This window comes from Chlamydotis macqueenii, chromosome 17 (assembly GCF_036417535.1).
Source record: "Chlamydotis macqueenii isolate bChlMac1 chromosome 17, bChlMac1.mat, whole genome shotgun sequence".
NCBI lineage: Eukaryota > Metazoa > Chordata > Aves > Otidiformes > Otididae > Chlamydotis > Chlamydotis macqueenii.
The window spans coordinates 10,019,243-10,038,255 of NC_141572.1; the positions used below are offsets into that span (position 1 = coordinate 10,019,243).

Below are 19,013 nucleotides of genomic sequence, written 5' to 3' on the forward strand. Positions count from 1 at the left end.
CATATAAAATGCTCCTGTAGAAATTTAGTTAGTATTAAAAGACATTCTTCTTTCAAACCTTCTCATAGACTTTTAAAGGCTAGTATATGTATTAAATTTTACAAATCACAACTGAAAATTGCATTTTAGAAGAACTCTATTGTAAAGCAAAACCACTCAAATATACTCTTCTGCAAAGTGTTCCTATCATATAAATTAACCTGAGAGGCAAGTCTCCTCTTTCTTAGACAAGCTTTTTGAGTAATCTTGCTTTCTAAAGCATCCCTAAAAATCATCAGGGATTTTTATTACATCTATAATTTTCACTTCACAGCACTGTTTCCATCAGAAGCCAAGACAGACAGGCCTGCATCACTTTGGATCTTGGAAAAAAATCAAGATGCACCCACTCATAACAGCAATTCAGGATTAATCAGGATGACGTAAGCTGACTACTTCATGCTGGAGGTTGGAGGAGATGACTGCCTGAGGTCCCTTCCAACCTGAGTATTCCTATGATCCTACCACACTACTAAAATTAGAAGTAGAATTCTGTCTCATCTACAGACACTTTAAGAATTAGTAAGAGGAGTTCAGTAACCACTGTTCCTTACTTCTCTTTGCAGCTCTGCCTCTAACAGCTCAACACTCCACAGTTTACTCAGCCTCCCACAAAATCAGGCTCAGCTGAACAACAGGTCTACTACTGCCTTATCTCGGATACTACACACAGATTCATTAGGTGTTTGAATTGCAGATCTACACTCATATTCCGCGATCAGAACACGTTCTTAGGTTTAAGGAACTGTGATTTTTCAGTGTGTGTGTTACGTGTATGGGTTTGGTTCAAAAACCAGACAGAAGACTGTATTGAGTGGTGCCACCCATATAAGTGCACAGCTGCATACCATTAAAAACCAGTGAATGTCCTACCTTCAGTGCTGGTCCTTTTTCACTTGCTCTCTCACTAGCTCGCTTTCCTTCTAGCCCAAGCTGAACAAACAGTTCCAGCAAGTTCATCAGTAGTTCATCCACAAGGTGTTCTCCTTGAATGTTGGCAGCGATGTTAGCTAGGGCATTAATGACTGCTAAAGAACAGTGTCTGAGGAGAAAGAACAGTTATGAACAAGCAATTCCTCAAAGTTTTATATTTTCAGTACTTTTTCATAATGCTGATAGTAACTCTTGCAATAAGACTGCTGACATTTTTTCACTCAGAGTTTTTTTGGGGGAGTTGTTTTTTGTTTTTATGAATAGTGGCACATCACTTCACTGATAATTGAAATGCAATCAGTATTTAAGTGAAAAACTACTTCTAAATTTCAATTCATGACGTTGTCACGGCCAAAAGAAATTTTTTTCCCTACAGTAGATACTGGTACAGACAGAAAGTAGCAAAGGGCTGTGTTTCTAGATTGGGTAAGCTCTTGAGTAGAAGAATCAGAATTGTTGCTAAAGCAGAGATTGCATTGGGTCAGACAGTATATTAGAACATATTGGCAGGAATAGTTCTCTCAGTTACTCACATACTACATGAAAAGATAATGAGCCTACACCAACTATCAAAGTCAGTGACAACCTTTAATTATAATAGGGACTAAAATGCATACTTACATACTAAGAATTAAATGGTTGGCATTTAATCCCTAACAAGTACCACATTTTAAAAAAATCCAAAACAAAATACACGGACACAGAACCCAATGGAACTTCATTAGCTTTTCCAGGCTAAGAGATTAATTACTCTAGTTATAGGTAATGTAAGTCATCAATGTCAATTATCATTTACAAACATTAGCTCTTTACAGAGGAGAGGTGGAAAAAAAAAAAAATCAATACTACCTACAGTGAAAAAAAAATTTAGGAATCTCTACATTATGAAGTGCTATTTTTAAACTAACGTATTACTCTAATACAACAGAAAAAAGAACAGTACAATTTATAACCTTGTTATAAAACCCACACTGGGAAGAAGTGAAAATCCCTGATACAGCATAAAGGATATTTGATACTGTATTCACATATTTAAGGGACACAGCAAAATGTTACCTGTATCCATGATCCTTAGAGTCTTTTGTGGCAGAGTAAACCACTGAGCTTGCTTTAACACTGATTTGCTGAAACAGATTCCACACCTCCTGGTAAATATATTGCTTTTAAAAAAAAAAAAAAAAAGAGGCAAATCACTAAGTAGAGCGCATTGAACACAATCTCTCTAAAGAACAGCCGCAAAAAAGGTATTCCAAAGCATTACAAAGCTTTTCAGACAGGTATCTGGTCATAGCCTGAACAACAGTTTCAGCTTCCATAAAGCACACAGTGCAAGTGTTTTCATTAATATTTTCAATTGCTCAAAATTTTTGCAACATTTACTAAATTCTTTAACTCCACCTTCCTGAAGGAAAACTTTTTTTTTTCAGGCTTGTGAGTTGTGGCAATTAATTGCTCATTCAGAGGCAACTACATTCAGAAAAGGTAAGCCAGTTAATCCCTGTATGACCTTCTGAAGAAGACAATCCATGCTTTTAAACATATGGACCTACAACACTTTGATAGTTAATTACTGATATAAAAAAAGACACTGTGCACCTATTTGGGACATAGGCCAAGTTTATAAACTTCGTAATAACTTTTTAAAACATTGAGTTTGGTGGGGTTTTATAGTTTGTTTTTATTTTAAAAAAATTATTACTTTCTATGGGGACTAATCTTCCTTGCAGAGACAGCATTTTACACATTATTAACTTCTGGGTTTTGATGTCACAGAGACATCAGGATTGTACAAGCCCACATTCATGGTGAAGCAAAGCAAAACCTTAAACTTCAGCAAATGCAGTTTCTAAAATACATTTCCTTTTAACTAAAGGAAAAGCATCGTGAACTGGCAACTCCCTTGGCCAGTTCTTTCCTTACATTTCCAGTGATGACCAAGCAGCCCAGCTGATCAACGATGAGTACATCAAGATGAGAAGGTGGCTGGCAAAACTTCTGCTGTAAGATCTGTAGGATGGGTTCCATCATTTTCGGTGTGTCCCTCAGTGCCACTGCAATGTGCCCTAGAGCACGAATTGTGTGGTCAGGAATCAAATGAGCTTCCCTGTTAAAAAACAAACAAACAAGAAAACCAAACCGTATGCATAACTGTTCAACAGTTATCAATACCTCCAAGCATGGTTACATTTCACGTGAAAAATAGTTCATATATTAAATTTAAACATCATTAAGAGCTTTAATACTGCCACTCTATATATCCATCTAGTCCCAACATTAACATTAGAGATATACTTGCACAAGTTGGTTTTCAAAATAAAAACCAAAAATCCTCCACAAACACACTATCCAAGAAACTCATACTAACCCATGAACAAACTATTCCAGAAACAACAGTGAAAAGAGGTGAAAAGTGATCTGCAAAACATTCAGACAGGACAGTCAGACAAGCTGCTATAGGACCTCCCCTTAGAGGTTTCTTGGTTGGCAAGTCTCTTAAAAGTGAAGCAAGGTAAATGCCACAAGCGGCAAGCTGTGTCAAGCCATAAAAGACAGCTGAAGCCTGAAGGATACAGCAGTCTCACTCAGTCTAAGACTCAAAATTGACTAATACTCACCAAAGATTCGCAGATTCAATCAGATTAAAATGAATCCACGCCTCTCAGTGTGCAAACAAGTGCTTAGCTCTGCAAAGATGTCCACGGGAAGATCTTGGCCCCACAAACAAGCTCACTAATCTCAGAGACACTTAATTGTACAATAACGCTGCCCGTACTTGTCTCTTAGGATAAGGTTCAGGTTCACTGAACAAAGGAAAAATTGGTCTGATGACTGACAACTTACTTATCGCTCTCTTGAGAGATGTACAGACGGTTGGATAAACTGGCAAGAAAGGCTTCAACAATCACCGAATCTATAGTCAAACCAGCTTTCAAGCACCTGGAATAACAATGGACAGAAAACTTGCTAGAACAGCCAAGGTTAAAAAAAAAAGCATGAATTAAACATTTCATTTTTTAGTACTGTAAATGCACACCAGGTAAAAGGGGAAAAAAGTTTATACTGAAGTATAGGAACTGATTGCCTAGGAACGCTGCAGATATATTTTAAAAAATGAGCAGAGCTTCTACTGCTCCTTTCTCCAGCAACAATAAAGATGCAGATATGCAATAAGTAAGATGTAGGATGGGATATGCAATAAGTAAGTTCAGAATTCACTGCTTTAGAAACTTTAATCCCTTGTCTCTAGTCATCAACTACTTGTCTTTCCTCCAGCTCTCTGTAGCTGTCCAGAAGGAAAGAACAATCATTACACTGCTCACATTTGAGCATTTAACAGTCCTTCTGTTACAGCAGGCTCACTCAACATGACAATCCAAGCAGAAAAAAAAACAACCCTGCTGAGTATCAAAATGGTGACCAGCATGAATTACATATGTGGGAAGCAAAACAATGAGACTGAATTATTTTATAAGTAGGACATAAACAGAACCAAGAGCTGTCTGAAGGAAAATGAAGTCAAGATCAAAAAAGGCAAAAAGCCTTTACAGTAGCACAGAGCAGCACCTTCTGAACAATCACAATACTGGTCTGCTAGGAACAGAACATGTGTTCCAAAACAGTGCAAGCGTCTCTCCTACCTGCAGATGTTGTCTATGGCAATGTCACGCAGCTGCTCATACATGGATGGCTGACTTTTCTTGCCAGGCATCACATTCAGAGTGGACTCCGAATGCTCGTTGGTTACACTGATCTTGATGTCATTACCACCTACTAAGAACACAGAGTACAGAAATCAACACCATTTGAAATATCTTTTACCCCTAAAGATGAGAGCACACAGGCAGAATAATATGTGGTAAGTGAGTGCAGAACAGCCTACTTGACAGCTCAGAGAGCTGAGCTGAAGAACTTTGGAAGTGCGTGTGTTGTCACTAGTTACGCAAGACGCTACTGCATTTAACTATTCCTAAACAAAAATTCCTTAATTTAGTCACCTTCAGTTCCCATTTTACCTGTTCTGCCTTAGCATTACAACACTGCTTTTGCATTAACATGTGATTTAAGTTGAACATTTTCTTTTTGGAAATCATAAATTACAATTTAAAAACAACCACCAAAAAATTGCCAAATGCCAACAAGATTATCATGGAGTTGGAGCACAGGATCTGTACGGAGAGTCTGAGGAACACGGCCTTGCTCCGTCTGGAGAAGAGGCGGCTTTGGACAGACCTAACGTAAAGTAGGTTACTGACAAAACAGGAAGCAGGCTTTGTGGGAAAATGAGACACAACAGCCATAACTTGAAACAAGGGAGGCTCCAACTAGGTAAGTGATTTTTTTCTTCCTGCCCCCACTATGAGGATAATTATGCATCAGCTTAGGTTGTAGAATCTCGGTCCTTGGAGGTTTTTGAAGGCCTATGTGGACAAAGCCCTAACCAAACTGCTCTGAAATGAATGCAGGAGGTTAACACACATAATACAACCTTCAATACTGCACCATCACACTACAGTTGTCGGTGATCGCACTCAGGACAAAGGGCTTGAGATAATACTCTCTCAGTTTCAGCAGAACAGGCACAGCAATATTGCTGCTAGGATAAAATGTAGTTCTACATGTAACTGCTTGCCCTCAAGACACACTTCTATCAGAGCTTGATTTGCATTCCTCCTGTCTACCTCAAAAAAAAAAAAAAAAAAAAAAAAAAAAAAAAAAAATCACAGATGCATCTCCATTTCCCCCTACAGCTACATCACCACAAAATACCCAAATGCATCAAAAAGTCATACAAGCCTGAAACCAATCACTGGCATATCCTTTGGAACACGGCCTTTTTTCCTTTACCTGTGTGATACTGGCTATGATACTTGTAAAGTTTCACAAGCACTGGGGAAGGTATCACAAGAAAGTCTCTCAAGGATGGATTGACAGAATGAACCACAACAGGGAATCTCTCGCACAAACGACCTAGACCCTAAAAGAGAAAAAGAAAAAAAAAAAGGAACATAGATTTAGAATTTCACAGTACAATTTTTATTTCAACTGTAAGCTTGCAACTTCAGCTCAATAAAAAAAAAAAAAAATCCAAAACCAACCATACGTAGTTCTGAGAGATTAAATTTTTAGCAGATTTAGACATTTCCAGTCTCTAATTTTTTTTTTTTGTTATCACAGAGTGTCTCTGCCTTGCTGCTCTCTTCGTGGGTGATTTCACAGGAGTTACACGAAATGAAATGCACTCTCGAAAAATAAAGTTACTGGACAAGTTCCATCATTTAGAGAATCCCCATAACTTACTATTTACTATGTGGTGGAAAACAACACATTTGTAAGACTATGAATAACTGCCCAATAAGACAACATAAAAATTAGAATAACCAAATCTTAGTCTTAAAACTCGGTGAGCTGCCAGTCTCAGTATTTTAACTGTTTATGTAACGGATGAAGAAACTGAATATTTCAGAAACTAAATACTGGTTAAAAAAAAAAAACCTCATAAATATTATTCTTGAAGAAGTGGCTGAATGAAGAAAATTTTGAAAGCACTACTCTACTGCAGTTCTAGTTTCCACACCAGACCTCTACAATTCAACCATAAAACACATTGATGGAAACAGCAGATACAAAGTGTTATTCTAGCAATCCGTAGAACTCCCCAGACTCTCACTGATTAATAGTAACATCAAATTCTGTAAAGACAGACCTGCAAACAGCAAATTAGCAGTGGCAAGTGAGCAATGATGACTTTGCTTGAGGTTTTTGACTGCAGCTTCTCTGATAATTTGATGCACAGGTTTTCTGCACCTTAATCAAAAAATCCAACAGAAAAATATATGTTTATCAGATTTGTTGTTAGGCCACATTCAACCCAACAATCACTGGAATTTCTAAAACAACGCAGAAAAATTATCAGCTTCACTCTCCTCATACTACAGTTCCTCGAGGAGGTTTAGTGCTTCTTCTGTGAAGTTTTGGAAACTTAGTATCTGCACCAAACTGCTCTGTCAAACACTATGACTGAAAGAATCAGTACTTAAAGTTGATTTTGAGTGTACTTCACATCTGACAGTCTTGCAAGGTCCAAAGGAAAATATCCGTCACATATCCAGAGGATGTGTAAGAATTATACAACAAGAAAGAAAATTGAGAAAAAGTGAAAAAGAGCTTCCCAGTCCTGTTAGCAATGAAGCGAAACCATTTTCTTTAAAACAATGACTGATAAACATTTAAAACACTAAGATCAAGACTTGAAAATATAAAACAAACTAGAAAATAAGTAGCTGCATATAATGCAAAAATTATACCATCTCTTGTAGATAAGGCAATAGGACGTTTCAGTTTCCATTTCTATAAAGAGATGTCTAACTATCTGGCGAACTAATCTGACAACTTTTTGACGGAAGTTTTACTCTTGTATTCTAACAGCAAAAAGATTCCACTGAAATATACGTCTCTGAGCATCATCTACTCTCAGACACCTTATAAGTATTTCTACAACTTAAAAAAACAGACAGACATTCCAGAGACCCAAGAGCATTTTTACCTTGCTCATCTTTCACAGCCCACACCATGAGATCCACACAGGCAGCATTAGCCTGACAACGCAGTTTTAAAGGACTCAGTTCATTGTGCAGTCGATCCACGTCATGGAGGATTTTCTGAAGTTCTGACTGACTGCTGTTGAATTGCTCTAGCACAAAATCATGGATTTCCTTCACAAATGAGTTGGGAAGGTCTAAAGAAATAAAAGGAAACAGCATTATTTTGAAAGGATGGGAGTTAGTGTATCAGAATGACAACATATATAAAATCCATTGCTACATTATAAATGAAATCATTTAATAAAATTTATCCCCTACCTAAAAGATAAATTTTATACAAAAGTCCACCAATGAGCAGACAATTGAAATGCTATCTATTAATCCTGTTAGTGGTGCTCAAAGTATTTTTTTTTCTATTTCCATAGCACCTTTTTTATATGGAAACATTTCAAAATATAAATTTTGCAGCTTACATGGAGTTCCCAGGAAATGCAAACCCCTTTGTTCAAGCACTCCATGCAATGCAGACAATGCTTTGGATCCTAAACACAATGAAGGATAAATTAAAAAAGAAATACAAATACTATACCTTTCATATAGTATAACGTGTCTCTCAGCATTTTAAATTGAGCAAGATAAAGAGGGTCACTGAATGTTTTATAGTACAGATCTGCATTAGCACCCGTCTGAAAGAGAAAAGAAGCAACCCGCTAGATTCAAAATTAAGTATTCTCCATCTTATAGATAAATAAATCTTCTTATTCCAGGCACATAACTGTTTTCCTCCACAATGTAAACAAGAATTTAAAAGAAGTACCAGAAGTATCTTTCACAGTTTTCCTCCTCTACTTCTATCAAAAGAAAAAATACAGCCACTCAGAGCATTAAATAAGATTCAGTCACTCTTTCAATTTGAAGAGCACATACAGTTCTAACAGTGTTGTTAAAAAGAAAAAAAAAAAAACAAAAAAACCAAAAAAAACCAAACACAAAAACCCAAAAAAACCCAGGAGCATTCAAACCTATCATTTTACTGAGACAGCAAAAAGAGAAACTGAAGCTGTCTCCAGTTAGGCCTACATTTCAGATATGGCAGTACTCAAAGGAAGGCTGGAGAGAACAGCACAGTCCTTTTCCACCACAATTGATCACATACGCTTTTCAACACAGCTTTATGCCGCCAATGACACGAGGCTAACTTCATAAAACGTGCTGGAGGCTGTTACACAGCTGCACCCCGGGAAGGGGAGAACAAGGACCCATAGACCTACAGAAACAAGTATGCCACCTCTGAAAGTACAGGTCCCCAAATGGTAACACTATTAAACTTGTAGAAATGACACCTAAAAGAGCAGCAGTGACTTCCAAGCCAGAAAAAGAAAACAAGGAACACGTTTTATCTACATGAAAAAAGACAATGTTACTGTAATATGCAATAAAGACCTTGGCTTACAGCAAGCCAGTTCTGGGCAACCAATGCCGTCATCTAGTAGGATAACAGAGCTAAAGTAAAAAAAAGGGTTCATTTTTTAAGAGAATAACTATTTCCTTCTATGTTAGTGAAAAACATTCCCTCTTCACCTCCCCATTTTTACACAGTCCAAGGCTAGATTTTAACCACTGAAAGAACAGTTCAAACTGGAAATTAATACTGCTTTGGAAAGAGAAGGCATGCCTTACATAGGCAAGACTCATTTTCCAAGTATTAATTAAGACAATAAAATTAAGTATTCAAGTAATCAGAAAAGGAATTTTAAAACATACCTCTGCAACTTCAGCTATAACTGCATCTAAGGTCTTTAGCAGAGAATCCCCAACGATCTGTTTTACCTATGGAGGGGAAAAAAAAATAAAAAAGGATGTTTCCTGTTGATGACTCTAGACAGGAAGACAATACAATTTTGCCTCTGCAGAGAAAACACAAGTCACTTGACTGCAAAGTGTCAGATGAAATTAAGGCTACAAGAATTTCTGGCTGCAACAAGAATAAATATATTTGAGCCTCTGTGTGCTGTTCCAAAATAGCTGGTGTAGGAAGCAGACAGGGCCAGTAGTTTCTGTTACTTGTGTGAATTCCCAGCAACTAAATTATTCTAGAAAAGGGTCTCATTCTCATAGCAAAAACCAATCTTCTATTTCAGCAACTAGCAATACGGAAGTTACCTCAGATCAAGAGGTCTGCAAGGCTCAAACAGGAAGAAGCTGACAAAGTTATTTGATTTTCCAAATTCTTCACGGTTCATATGAGAGCTTTTTAGGAACACTCTTGAAGGAGGACATTAAATGCCGTAAGAATAACTTTATACAAAGCTTGAGACACAAACATTGTCTTTTTATTTGCAATTCTAAAAGCTTAAACTTAACCTGCATGTATTTCTAGCACAAATCTCTAGAAGAGAATAACCCTGCACCTTCATAAGAACCCATCACATACCATGTTCAACAGCTGACGGAGCATTTCCAGTGGGATGTTAAACTCTTTATTGTTAATGCCATTGAAGAGAGGAGAAACTGAAAAGCTGGAGCTGATGGTAGAGAAGTAATAATCAGGATCCAGTGCACTCCCATCAGGAAGATATGAACCTGATCAGAAAAAATAATAGAAATAAAAGTTTGATGAGAGAGGATATATAAACTTTAACCGTAACATTTAGTCACTACTGAAGAGTTATTTCCAAGGCAGGTACAGTCTTTAACTTGCAAGCTATCAAGAGGAGCATTTGGACTAATCTACTTGTAAATTAAGACAGAAAACTATGATGAAAAACTACATTTGTTCATTAAAAGTTTACAATCACAATGGAAGAGTTCATTCCAATGACTTGTGCCCACATCAGAGACACTGCTGACAAGAAGTCTTCCCACACTACTGATGTACGTTTACCTGAAAACATTACGTAAATGCCATTTTGTTCAAAAACAGAGGTGCAAAGAATAGGTTAAGTCAAAACTATCTTGCAAGGCTTTCCCCAATACTTAATCTAATGGACGTGTGGCACAGCTTTCATCTTAGAAAAGGCACCAGCTCACTACTGCAATTTGAAGGCAAAGAGAACCTAAGTTATTTTTCAGATTCAGGTATTCTATTAAGCAAACAACTTGCAAAGCCTACTGCTTTCGGCACTGTTTCCACTTTAGAAATTACATCTCTGCCTTTTAAAGTACTGAGCTGCCTGTGCTAAAGAAATGTTCTTGGGATTAATAGGCTTTCAAGCAACACTATTTATTGACAACAACAAAAAAATGTTTTCAGTCCTTTTTTCTAAACTGTTAGCTTTGGCCAGAATAAGAACAAGTTCATTACTCATCTTCTTCAGAAAGTAAGACTATCACAAACTATACTATTGCAAATAATACAAGGGCTGCTACAATATCTGGTAGAAGTTAGTATTGAAAATAAAATCCTGATTAGAATAATCATAACTCTGCTAGAGATAGAATTAAAATTATTCTGAAATCTTTACAAAGTTGTCCACTATCCACCTATAGTTTAATTATTTTTATTCTACTACTACAGCCTCTCTCTAACCTGCAGCCTTTTTTTTTTAAATTCAAAATATAATGACCATAAAATTAAAGAAGTATACACTGGTTCAACAGGGTAGAAAAGAAGACAAACAGGTCTCTTCTTAGCTGGCAATTTAAGAATGATATTTGAATTATCCTGCAATTCTAAGATAAGACTAAGGAAGACAGATGCCCCTACAAATAGTAACACAAAGGAAAAAGAAGAGTAATGCGGAAGAAATTACTTTAAGCCAGAGGAGGAGATCCAGAAACAGAGAATGCCAAAACTGCTAAAAACCTCAAAGGGCCAGACAAAACCAGAGACACCAAAACACCTCAGACGCAGAGCTAGTCCTCCGCTTGATTAATAAAAGACAGTTTATTTTTAAGCTCTGCTTTGACACAGAACTCACAGATAGAGCTCTACCAAAACTCAGTGGTTAAGAGTTTGTATACCAATTCATGAAAATTTTTCATGTTTCTGCCTTTTATAAGACAGTAATTAACATGCATTAGTGGGCACTCTGCTTCAGTGTCTCCTTTATTATTTCCCACTTCAGCAAATTACTAGGTCTTACACAATGACCCAGATCACATTTACTGCAAAAGGAGCAGTTGTTATGGATTTATACAATGTGCCACAAAGGTCTCAAAATTCCAGACCCTAGTCCAACAATGTAGTTGTCTTGTGAAGCACAATATTAACACTTATTTCTCAGTTACTCAGCCTAATCTCCTGAAATATTTTTGGCCTAGTTGAATTAAGCTCTTCAGTACCAGGCACAGCCTAGCAGTAAGGAAAGCATCTCTCTCTCTCAGAAGCCTGCCAGAAACAACTGAGCCTGGAAACTACTGGTGTTAATGACTTCCTACTGTCTTTATACCCTAAAATACTTCAGAATCCTAGCAGGCATGTGTCAGACAATTACTGTAAGAATTCTAGAGGGCAGAGAAAGGGGTCAAAAGGATTTTTGTTTTCAATTTCCTATAAATAGCAAGAAAACCCACAAATCATACACTGTTCCTTTGCACAATAATTTACCTTCAAAGTAATGAATTGCAGATCCTCCAGGAGAGCTGGGAGGGGGAACTCCACGTTCAGGACTAACCTAAAACATCACACAACAGCCATAATTGAAAAATTATTTATAAAACATTGAAAAATCTTCCAAGGAATAGTTCATACACTTTATAGTGAAATACAGCTTCAAGCAAAACTAACAGGAACTATGTATTGCTGGGCCTAACAGCACAATTCCAACCAAAAAATGGGAAGTTAAAAAAGCTAGCCCAGTGCTTTTGGCTAAAGGAAAGAGATCCAAATGATGACTTCTGCGCTGTATGAAACTATGTGAGTAACAATCCGTGGTTTCAAATTCAACCCATTCTTCCTCTAAGACAACGAACATCCACAGCTTCTGGTGAAACCAGCAACAGCTCATGTATCCTTAGCACTTCCAAAAACTTTAGCCATTAAGCGCCAGCTTCCCAAATTTGCAGATATACCTTACAATGATTTTTCATGAGAATAACACAAGGAATAAGATTTGCCAATTGTCTCATGTGAAGACTTATTAGTATAGCTGTTAGTTTAACTGTCACTGATTGTTTTGTAACTCAGAAACTACAAAATTATTTTGAAGCTCACTTGCAGAATCCAAATAAAGATCCTTCTATCTGGTTAAACAATGCGTTAAGAGACTGTCTGCATATCCAGGCTTAATGCTGTCTTAACTCTACCAAGACCACTAAATCATCTAAGCACCGACTCCAACACAGAGCAAGTCACACAAACCTGAGAGATGCTAGATACACTGCTAGCCTTTCTCTTTAGTGTTCCTTCTTGGCAAACAGTGAGTAGAGAACTGGGAAGAATTGATCTGAAATCATTAAAAGATCGTCGACGAATTCCTTCAAGCTCTTCTGGAACTCTCAGGGAATGTGGGGGAATTTTTGGAAAAAGTTTTGAAATGAGAGCCTCCTCTGAATTGCTGTAGCGACCAAAGGCTCGAGAAATTCCTATCAGGCAGGGCACTGCATACTTGCATAAATATTCTGGAAAAGAAAAACACATATAATTGTATGTTAACAGTAACTTAGAACTTCCTCTCCACGGATTTGCTACCACTTCACTAAATTGTTTCAGTCTAGCGTGCTTTACAAAAACTTATGTATGCAAGTAGAGGAAAAACCATTAAGGTATCAGAAATTAATCCACCTCTCCTGCTTCCGTGTTTAGCAGTCAGCAACAAACAGAATAAACATGCTACAGGAAGTCGAAAGAAAAAGCTGCTCACTTCTCAGCAGTGATCCTGATAACTACAAAATACAAGAGAAGTTCAGAGGACAGGAGTTACAGATATAGTAACAATTGCAATAGTACCTTTATCATGCATTTGTGGGGTCTGGCACATTCCCAACAGGAACTGCATTACTTGTAGAATTGCATCCAAAATCTAAAGTAATCAAGACACACGTACAAAAATCATCTTTCGGTAAAGAGAAACCATCATCTTACATTAGATGACTACAAGAAATTAAACTTGCAAATATTAATGTAAGCACCTCTGTAAACAAGCTTTTTCATGTTGTGTGACTAAAAAAAAAAAAAAGTATATTGCCCTTACTCAGCTTACAGAGCTTTTTTTGTAAAGCCTGCAGCTGGCCAGTATGTACTAGCAGAATAAAATTGCAGCAGTCCTTATCTCAGTACCAAAACTTGAATTCTAAAACTCTGGGCTCAGCAATTGACATCCTTTGACACCCAGAAGTAACAGCAGACTTATTAATATCATCTAGATACTTGACCATCAATTAACATAAGCAAAATAATGCAACAGTATACACGCTAAAGCTACCAATCCCTTTGTAAGAAAGGAAGCAGCTGTGGCGTACTCTTCTCTAGGCGTCTGTCAGTACCGCAGCATTGGAGGACTGGGTACTACATCAGCACAAACTTAAAATAAACTCTACCTGCTCTCTGAGAGAGGCATCCCTGTAAGCAACGTCTGATAACAACGTTACCAAGCAGAAGCTGAAGTTTTCTGCCACTGGAAGCAAGCCTGCAAAGCAACGGAAAGAAAATAAGCCACTTAAGCATTGTTAGAGAGAACCAACATAGAAAGAGCAAATAATAATACAGCAAGAAGACATAAGTGATTTCCATGTCATACAGTTCTGAGATAGACTGTAGAAAAATGTAGTACTACAGTCAAAATTTAGAAGTACACTCTAACCATCATAATTTCAGCATGAAATGTTAAAAGAATAATTTTAATAATTAAAAACTTTTCCGGGCTTTCAAGTAACCGGAAAAAATGTATATAGTATTATATTAAAGTATTCTTACATTAATTTTATGATATGTTAAGGAAGTAAGAAACAAAGTGGCTTAAACAGCAACTAAGCATCAAAACTAAAAGTAGAGCATACAAATCTCAGGTTCTACTCTCCTTTTCTAAGTACTACACAAACTTCTCCAACCTACTAACAAAATACATTGAGCGCAGAATTATTTGGAAAGTGCAATTTATTGCAAAGTAGGCAAGCAAGAAAGCTGGGAGCTATCCAACTTCCTCTGCTTCTAAAGAAAATCAATATTAGAGGCTGTTAAGTCTGGAGCTAAGAACAGGGCAGGACCTACCACCTCCCCTGTACCATGTCCTGAATAACCTTTGCTATTTCTGTTTCCCAGCTGGCATTCCATGGGAAAGATCAAAAAATCCAAACATCACCTCTGCCTTTCCGCGCATTGCTTTCTTCTATCCATTGGACTTTGGGAAGACCCTTCAGAAGTCGGAGGAGATACGGAACCACATTATCTTTGTGCTAAAGAAGAAAATACTCTATTTAAAATGGAGAAGAAAGCTGAACCATACAATCTCAAGATATTTTAGAGATATAGAAAAATTACATTAACCACACACAGAACTCACTTTCAATGATTACTCCACAGCTTCTTGAATATTGCAAAATTGATTTCAACATAGGCAAATGAAAGTAAACCAATTCAGTGCTATAAATCCAATCCTTTCATTCTAGGCAAGAGTTAATTCTCCATAAAAGTTGGAGAAAAAAGTTCCAGAACTGTAATTAACCCCAAACAATTTATTAGTTTACAGCAAGGTCACAAAATAATTTTAAGGCAGCTAGAAATTCACAGTGCCAGTTCCAACTGAGTACATGTGACCCATCCCATGGCTTTATGCAAGGCTGTGTACATACAACACATCTGTGTAACACTCCAGCTGCCTAATCTGCAAATCAAAGGACAAGCACTTCCCTTCCTCACAGAGCTGGACTAATTAATACTAACTGCTGGCTTCGAAAACATAACAAAAATGCTGCAAAACATTAATACTACAAAAAACACAAAAAGGACACCGTGAATAATACGCATGCAAGCTATATCATAGTAAATAGATACTAAATAGGAGGAAATTCAGGCCTGATGTAAACCCTAGTAACATTAAACAACAGTGAGGTCTAATGACTTTGGACCTAGGACTTCGTATATCCTTCCTTTCCTCTGCACCAAACAACACCACGCCCAGGGTCTGAAGGGAAGAGAACCAGCTTGTCATAAAGAGGCTGACAGCCACAAAGGGGATGTTCGTATACAATGCAGCCTGTGCGCACTCTTTGTCCTTTTATCCTGGCTAGCGCCAGGCATGAAAGAACCTATTACAAACCTGACATCCAGGAGGACGGTGGAACATACCCGTCATTCATAAGCATGTGGAGAAGAACATCCAATGACACATATGGTTTGAGCAAATCCTCCTGAATAGCTTTTCCTTTCTCTCCTTAAGCTATGATGACCAAAAAAACATGACAGCAGCTGTGGCAGTGCCATGACTACTGTCTATCACACTCGTCAGTACTGTCCTTGTTTCCTTGCACTCTCCTGCCTGCATCCATCTGTCATCACTGATCTTTATTTTTATGAAGAGTAAATACCAACTCTTCATTCATTGAACAACTAAACTTGAATTAATCCAAAGTCTTTCAAATTAAATAGAGTTAGCCTAGGTGGGAAAAATACCTGAAGGTCAGATTCAATTAGAAAGATTCCTAAAGCAATAACAGCATCTCTGCGACGTTCATCCAGCTGGAAAATCCCATGGAAATCCACTGGACACATACAGAGCAGTTTTTGTACCTGGAAAACAGTAGAGGGAAAGAACAGTGGAACAAGACCAGAAGTGTCAAAACAATCCAGTGGAACAACAGGAGCACATGTGTTAAAATTGTCTTTCAAAAATCTACCACAGACCTCAGGAAAGCAATGCAAATAGCTCCCAGCTTCTCTTTTACAGAGCAGAGCTAGCTGTCATGTCTATGCCCTACAGCACACCAAGCAATAGGTCTGGGTAGTATTAATACAATTATAAATATTTTCACAGCAGAGAAACAGCTGACAGGCCGTGGTTTTCAAGACTCATTCAGACCTCATGTGTTTGAAGCGCACAGCAGTCTTTCCATCGTCTGTAAGGCAGACAGACGGCCGCATTACCTTCCTTTAGTCATCAATCTTAATGAGAGCACCTAAGGGCTAGGAAAGTGATGAATGGCAGAAACAAGAACAAACAAAAAAATCTCAGGTAGATGTCAAACTTTTTTTTAACTACAACAGGGGTCAATTTAAAAGTTTTCTTCAACATTTGATCAGGCTGTTCTCAAGAGAATTTCTGAAACTTTTCAGAGCATCACACTTACAACAGAGCTCATTCCTGTGTCCCCGGTACAACAAAGCCTTCCTTCTACTAATTCATTGGGCATTTTGGATGTGCAAGAAAGAAGCAGCAGGCACATATATTATATTTACTCAATTCCTGTAAACAAAAACTGGGTAGATGGAGCTTTGGTTACAGCTGCATCAACGCCTTCCTCATACAGACTTCAAACGTTTTGTTTTCCTACGGAACTGCTAAGAAAGGGAAAATGCAACAAGTATATTGTCATTCTATAAGTCTCTCTGATGTTAATAAATATTACCTAAAAAGGACTGTCATAATAAATACCTATGTTTGAATGACTTATGTTGGAATGCGAAGTTACTTCCTATTTAGATAAGTCTTTAAACACCCCGCCTTGAGATTTCTAAACCAAGAAACTATTTCCCTAGAGGATTAGAAGAATTTACTGAATGCTCAGCGGAATTTAAGATCCTGGTCCCTAAGCTGCCAGGCCTCACAATTACAAGACCCGTAACACAACACAAATAATCCTCTTGCTCAACATAAAACACAGCAGAGGAAATACAAACTCTGGAAAACAACTTCTGATGCACGTGTCCCACATCAGGTTAATATTTGCAACAACATGAGGAAATAACTTCAGTTAGACATGAACTGTTAATATCATTTAACTCCCACTGTAGTCTCTCAAACTAAAAAAAAAAGAAAATAAATCACTGCATATTAGTGAACCAACAGCAAGGCTTAAAATATTATTCATAACTGGCTGTCAGACCAATGTTAGATTTCCAGAACAAAAACTAAGAGAAGATGCCTGCAACAGCTGGCCAAGAACAAGCCACACACTATAGCTTTCATCAGCACAGAGTTGTGCTTTTCAACAATTTAGCCATCTTTCATTATTGCGTGAGGCAATTTAGAAGTTCAATCACTTCACTCTCAGAGAAGCCAACTCCCGAAACGCCCGGCTGTCCATCTGTGCTCCCCGCAGCAGCCGACGTGACCATGCCGGCAGTGCGCACACCCAGGAGGGGAAGTGCCCGGACGAAGATCCTCCTGTCCGCTTTCACATTCAGTAGTGGTTTCTCTCAACCAGGCAGATTTTACCTCGAACTCATTGCACTGCTTGGATCTAACCAGATATGAGGAGTAAAGCAACCAGCCCTAATTAGGCTGAGACTAATTATGTCTACAAGGCCATGTTCCACAAACCTCAGCCACTGTGAAGACCCACGTTCCCTGCAAGGACACGGGGGCTGTTGCGAGTGTGGGCCGTGGCCGCTATGCCACATTATTTTTGGGTCAAGATAGTTGACACAAGTGTCCCGAAGGCCCAGCAGCCCCCACGCACGCAGCTGGCATACTGGAGCCCACTCCCACGGCCACAGGACAGCCCCGGCCTGAGGAGGGCAGCACCCTCCCGGGCACAGGCGAACACGCCAGGCCCGGCCTCCCGCGGGGGCCAGGGCATAAACCCACCCGTGGGCACAGACACCGGCTCTGACCCATTTGCCATGCATGTCACAGGTCCCACGCATGACAGGACCACGCGAGGCGACCCAAACACCGCCAAACCATCCACAGCCACCCTCTGCACCCACACAACACGAATCCTCTCCAGAGGAAGGGCCGCCACGGCACCCTGGATGCCGACCCTTCCACGCAGGCTCGCCTCGCGTGACGTATACACACACACACACACGCAACCCCCACTTGCGTGAGGCCTCTCCGCCCGATACACGCAGGTCCCACGCGTGACGCCCCCAGAGTCCCCACAGACGCAGCCCCCACGCGAGACGACCCCTCCCACCGCCCCCAGACAGCCCCCACGCGTGGCACTCCCGCGGTCCCCTCAGAGACGTAACCCCGCACGCGTGACGGCCTCTCCACACACACGCGGCCGCGCGGGACTCCCCTCACCTTCTCCAGCGGCGCCGGGCTCTGCCCCGCCAGCGACCGCGCCAACGACAGCACCGTGTTGAAGTAAAAGCCGCGCGCGGTGCCCGCGCTGCTCCCCCGCCCCGCACCCGCGGAGGGACCCGCGGCGGTTGCCCCCGCGGTGGTTGTCGTGGTGGTCGCCGCGGCCGCCGCGGCCGCCGTCGCAGCAGCCGCCGCGGCCGCCGCAACCGCCGCGGCCGCCATCTTGTGGGGGGCAACGCAAGCGGCCGCCCGCCGGGCAACCCGGCCCGCCCCCTCTCGCGTAGACCGCCGCCTCCCGCGGGATCACGGAACACCAATCACACCGCAAAGATGGCGGCGCCCGCGGCGGCTTCACTACCGGCTGATTGCCCTT

The 19,013-nt window shown here is 39.5% G+C and overlaps 1 protein-coding gene across 3 annotated transcripts in view; it reads right to left on the reverse strand.

Annotated features, from left to right (window-relative positions):
- PI4KA (phosphatidylinositol 4-kinase alpha) overlaps positions 1 to 18,862 on the reverse strand; it is a 60,571-nt gene extending 41,709 nt beyond the window's left edge. For 2 of the 3 annotated variants that reach the window (XR_015260468.1, XM_086761818.1), the window contains exons 1-18: positions 18,641 to 18,862; positions 16,066 to 16,182; positions 14,756 to 14,849; positions 13,995 to 14,083; positions 13,405 to 13,477; positions 12,817 to 13,076; positions 12,064 to 12,130; positions 9,949 to 10,097; positions 9,279 to 9,344; positions 8,104 to 8,200; positions 7,517 to 7,708; positions 6,677 to 6,777; positions 5,818 to 5,947; positions 4,611 to 4,743; positions 3,814 to 3,909; positions 2,893 to 3,076; positions 2,029 to 2,132; positions 913 to 1,081 (exon numbers count right to left, since the gene is read on the reverse strand). Coding sequence is in view for 2 of the 3 variants with exons in the window: in XM_086761818.1 (XP_086617944.1) it covers positions 913 to 1,081; positions 2,029 to 2,132; positions 2,893 to 3,076; positions 3,814 to 3,909; positions 4,611 to 4,743; positions 5,818 to 5,947; positions 6,677 to 6,777; positions 7,517 to 7,708; positions 8,104 to 8,200; positions 9,279 to 9,344; positions 9,949 to 10,097; positions 12,064 to 12,130; positions 12,817 to 13,076; positions 13,405 to 13,477; positions 13,995 to 14,083; positions 14,756 to 14,849; positions 16,066 to 16,182; positions 18,641 to 18,862 (2,343 nt within the window). In the remaining variant the exon portion in view is untranslated. The remainder of the gene's footprint in view (positions 1 to 912; positions 1,082 to 2,028; positions 2,133 to 2,892; positions 3,077 to 3,813; positions 3,910 to 4,610; positions 4,744 to 5,817; positions 5,948 to 6,676; positions 6,778 to 7,516; positions 7,709 to 8,103; positions 8,201 to 9,278; positions 9,345 to 9,948; positions 10,098 to 12,063; positions 12,131 to 12,816; positions 13,077 to 13,404; positions 13,478 to 13,994; positions 14,084 to 14,755; positions 14,850 to 16,065; positions 16,183 to 18,640) is intronic. The other variant, XM_086761819.1, reaches the window with a different exon arrangement.
- Positions 18,863 to 19,013: the final 151 nt, after the last annotated feature.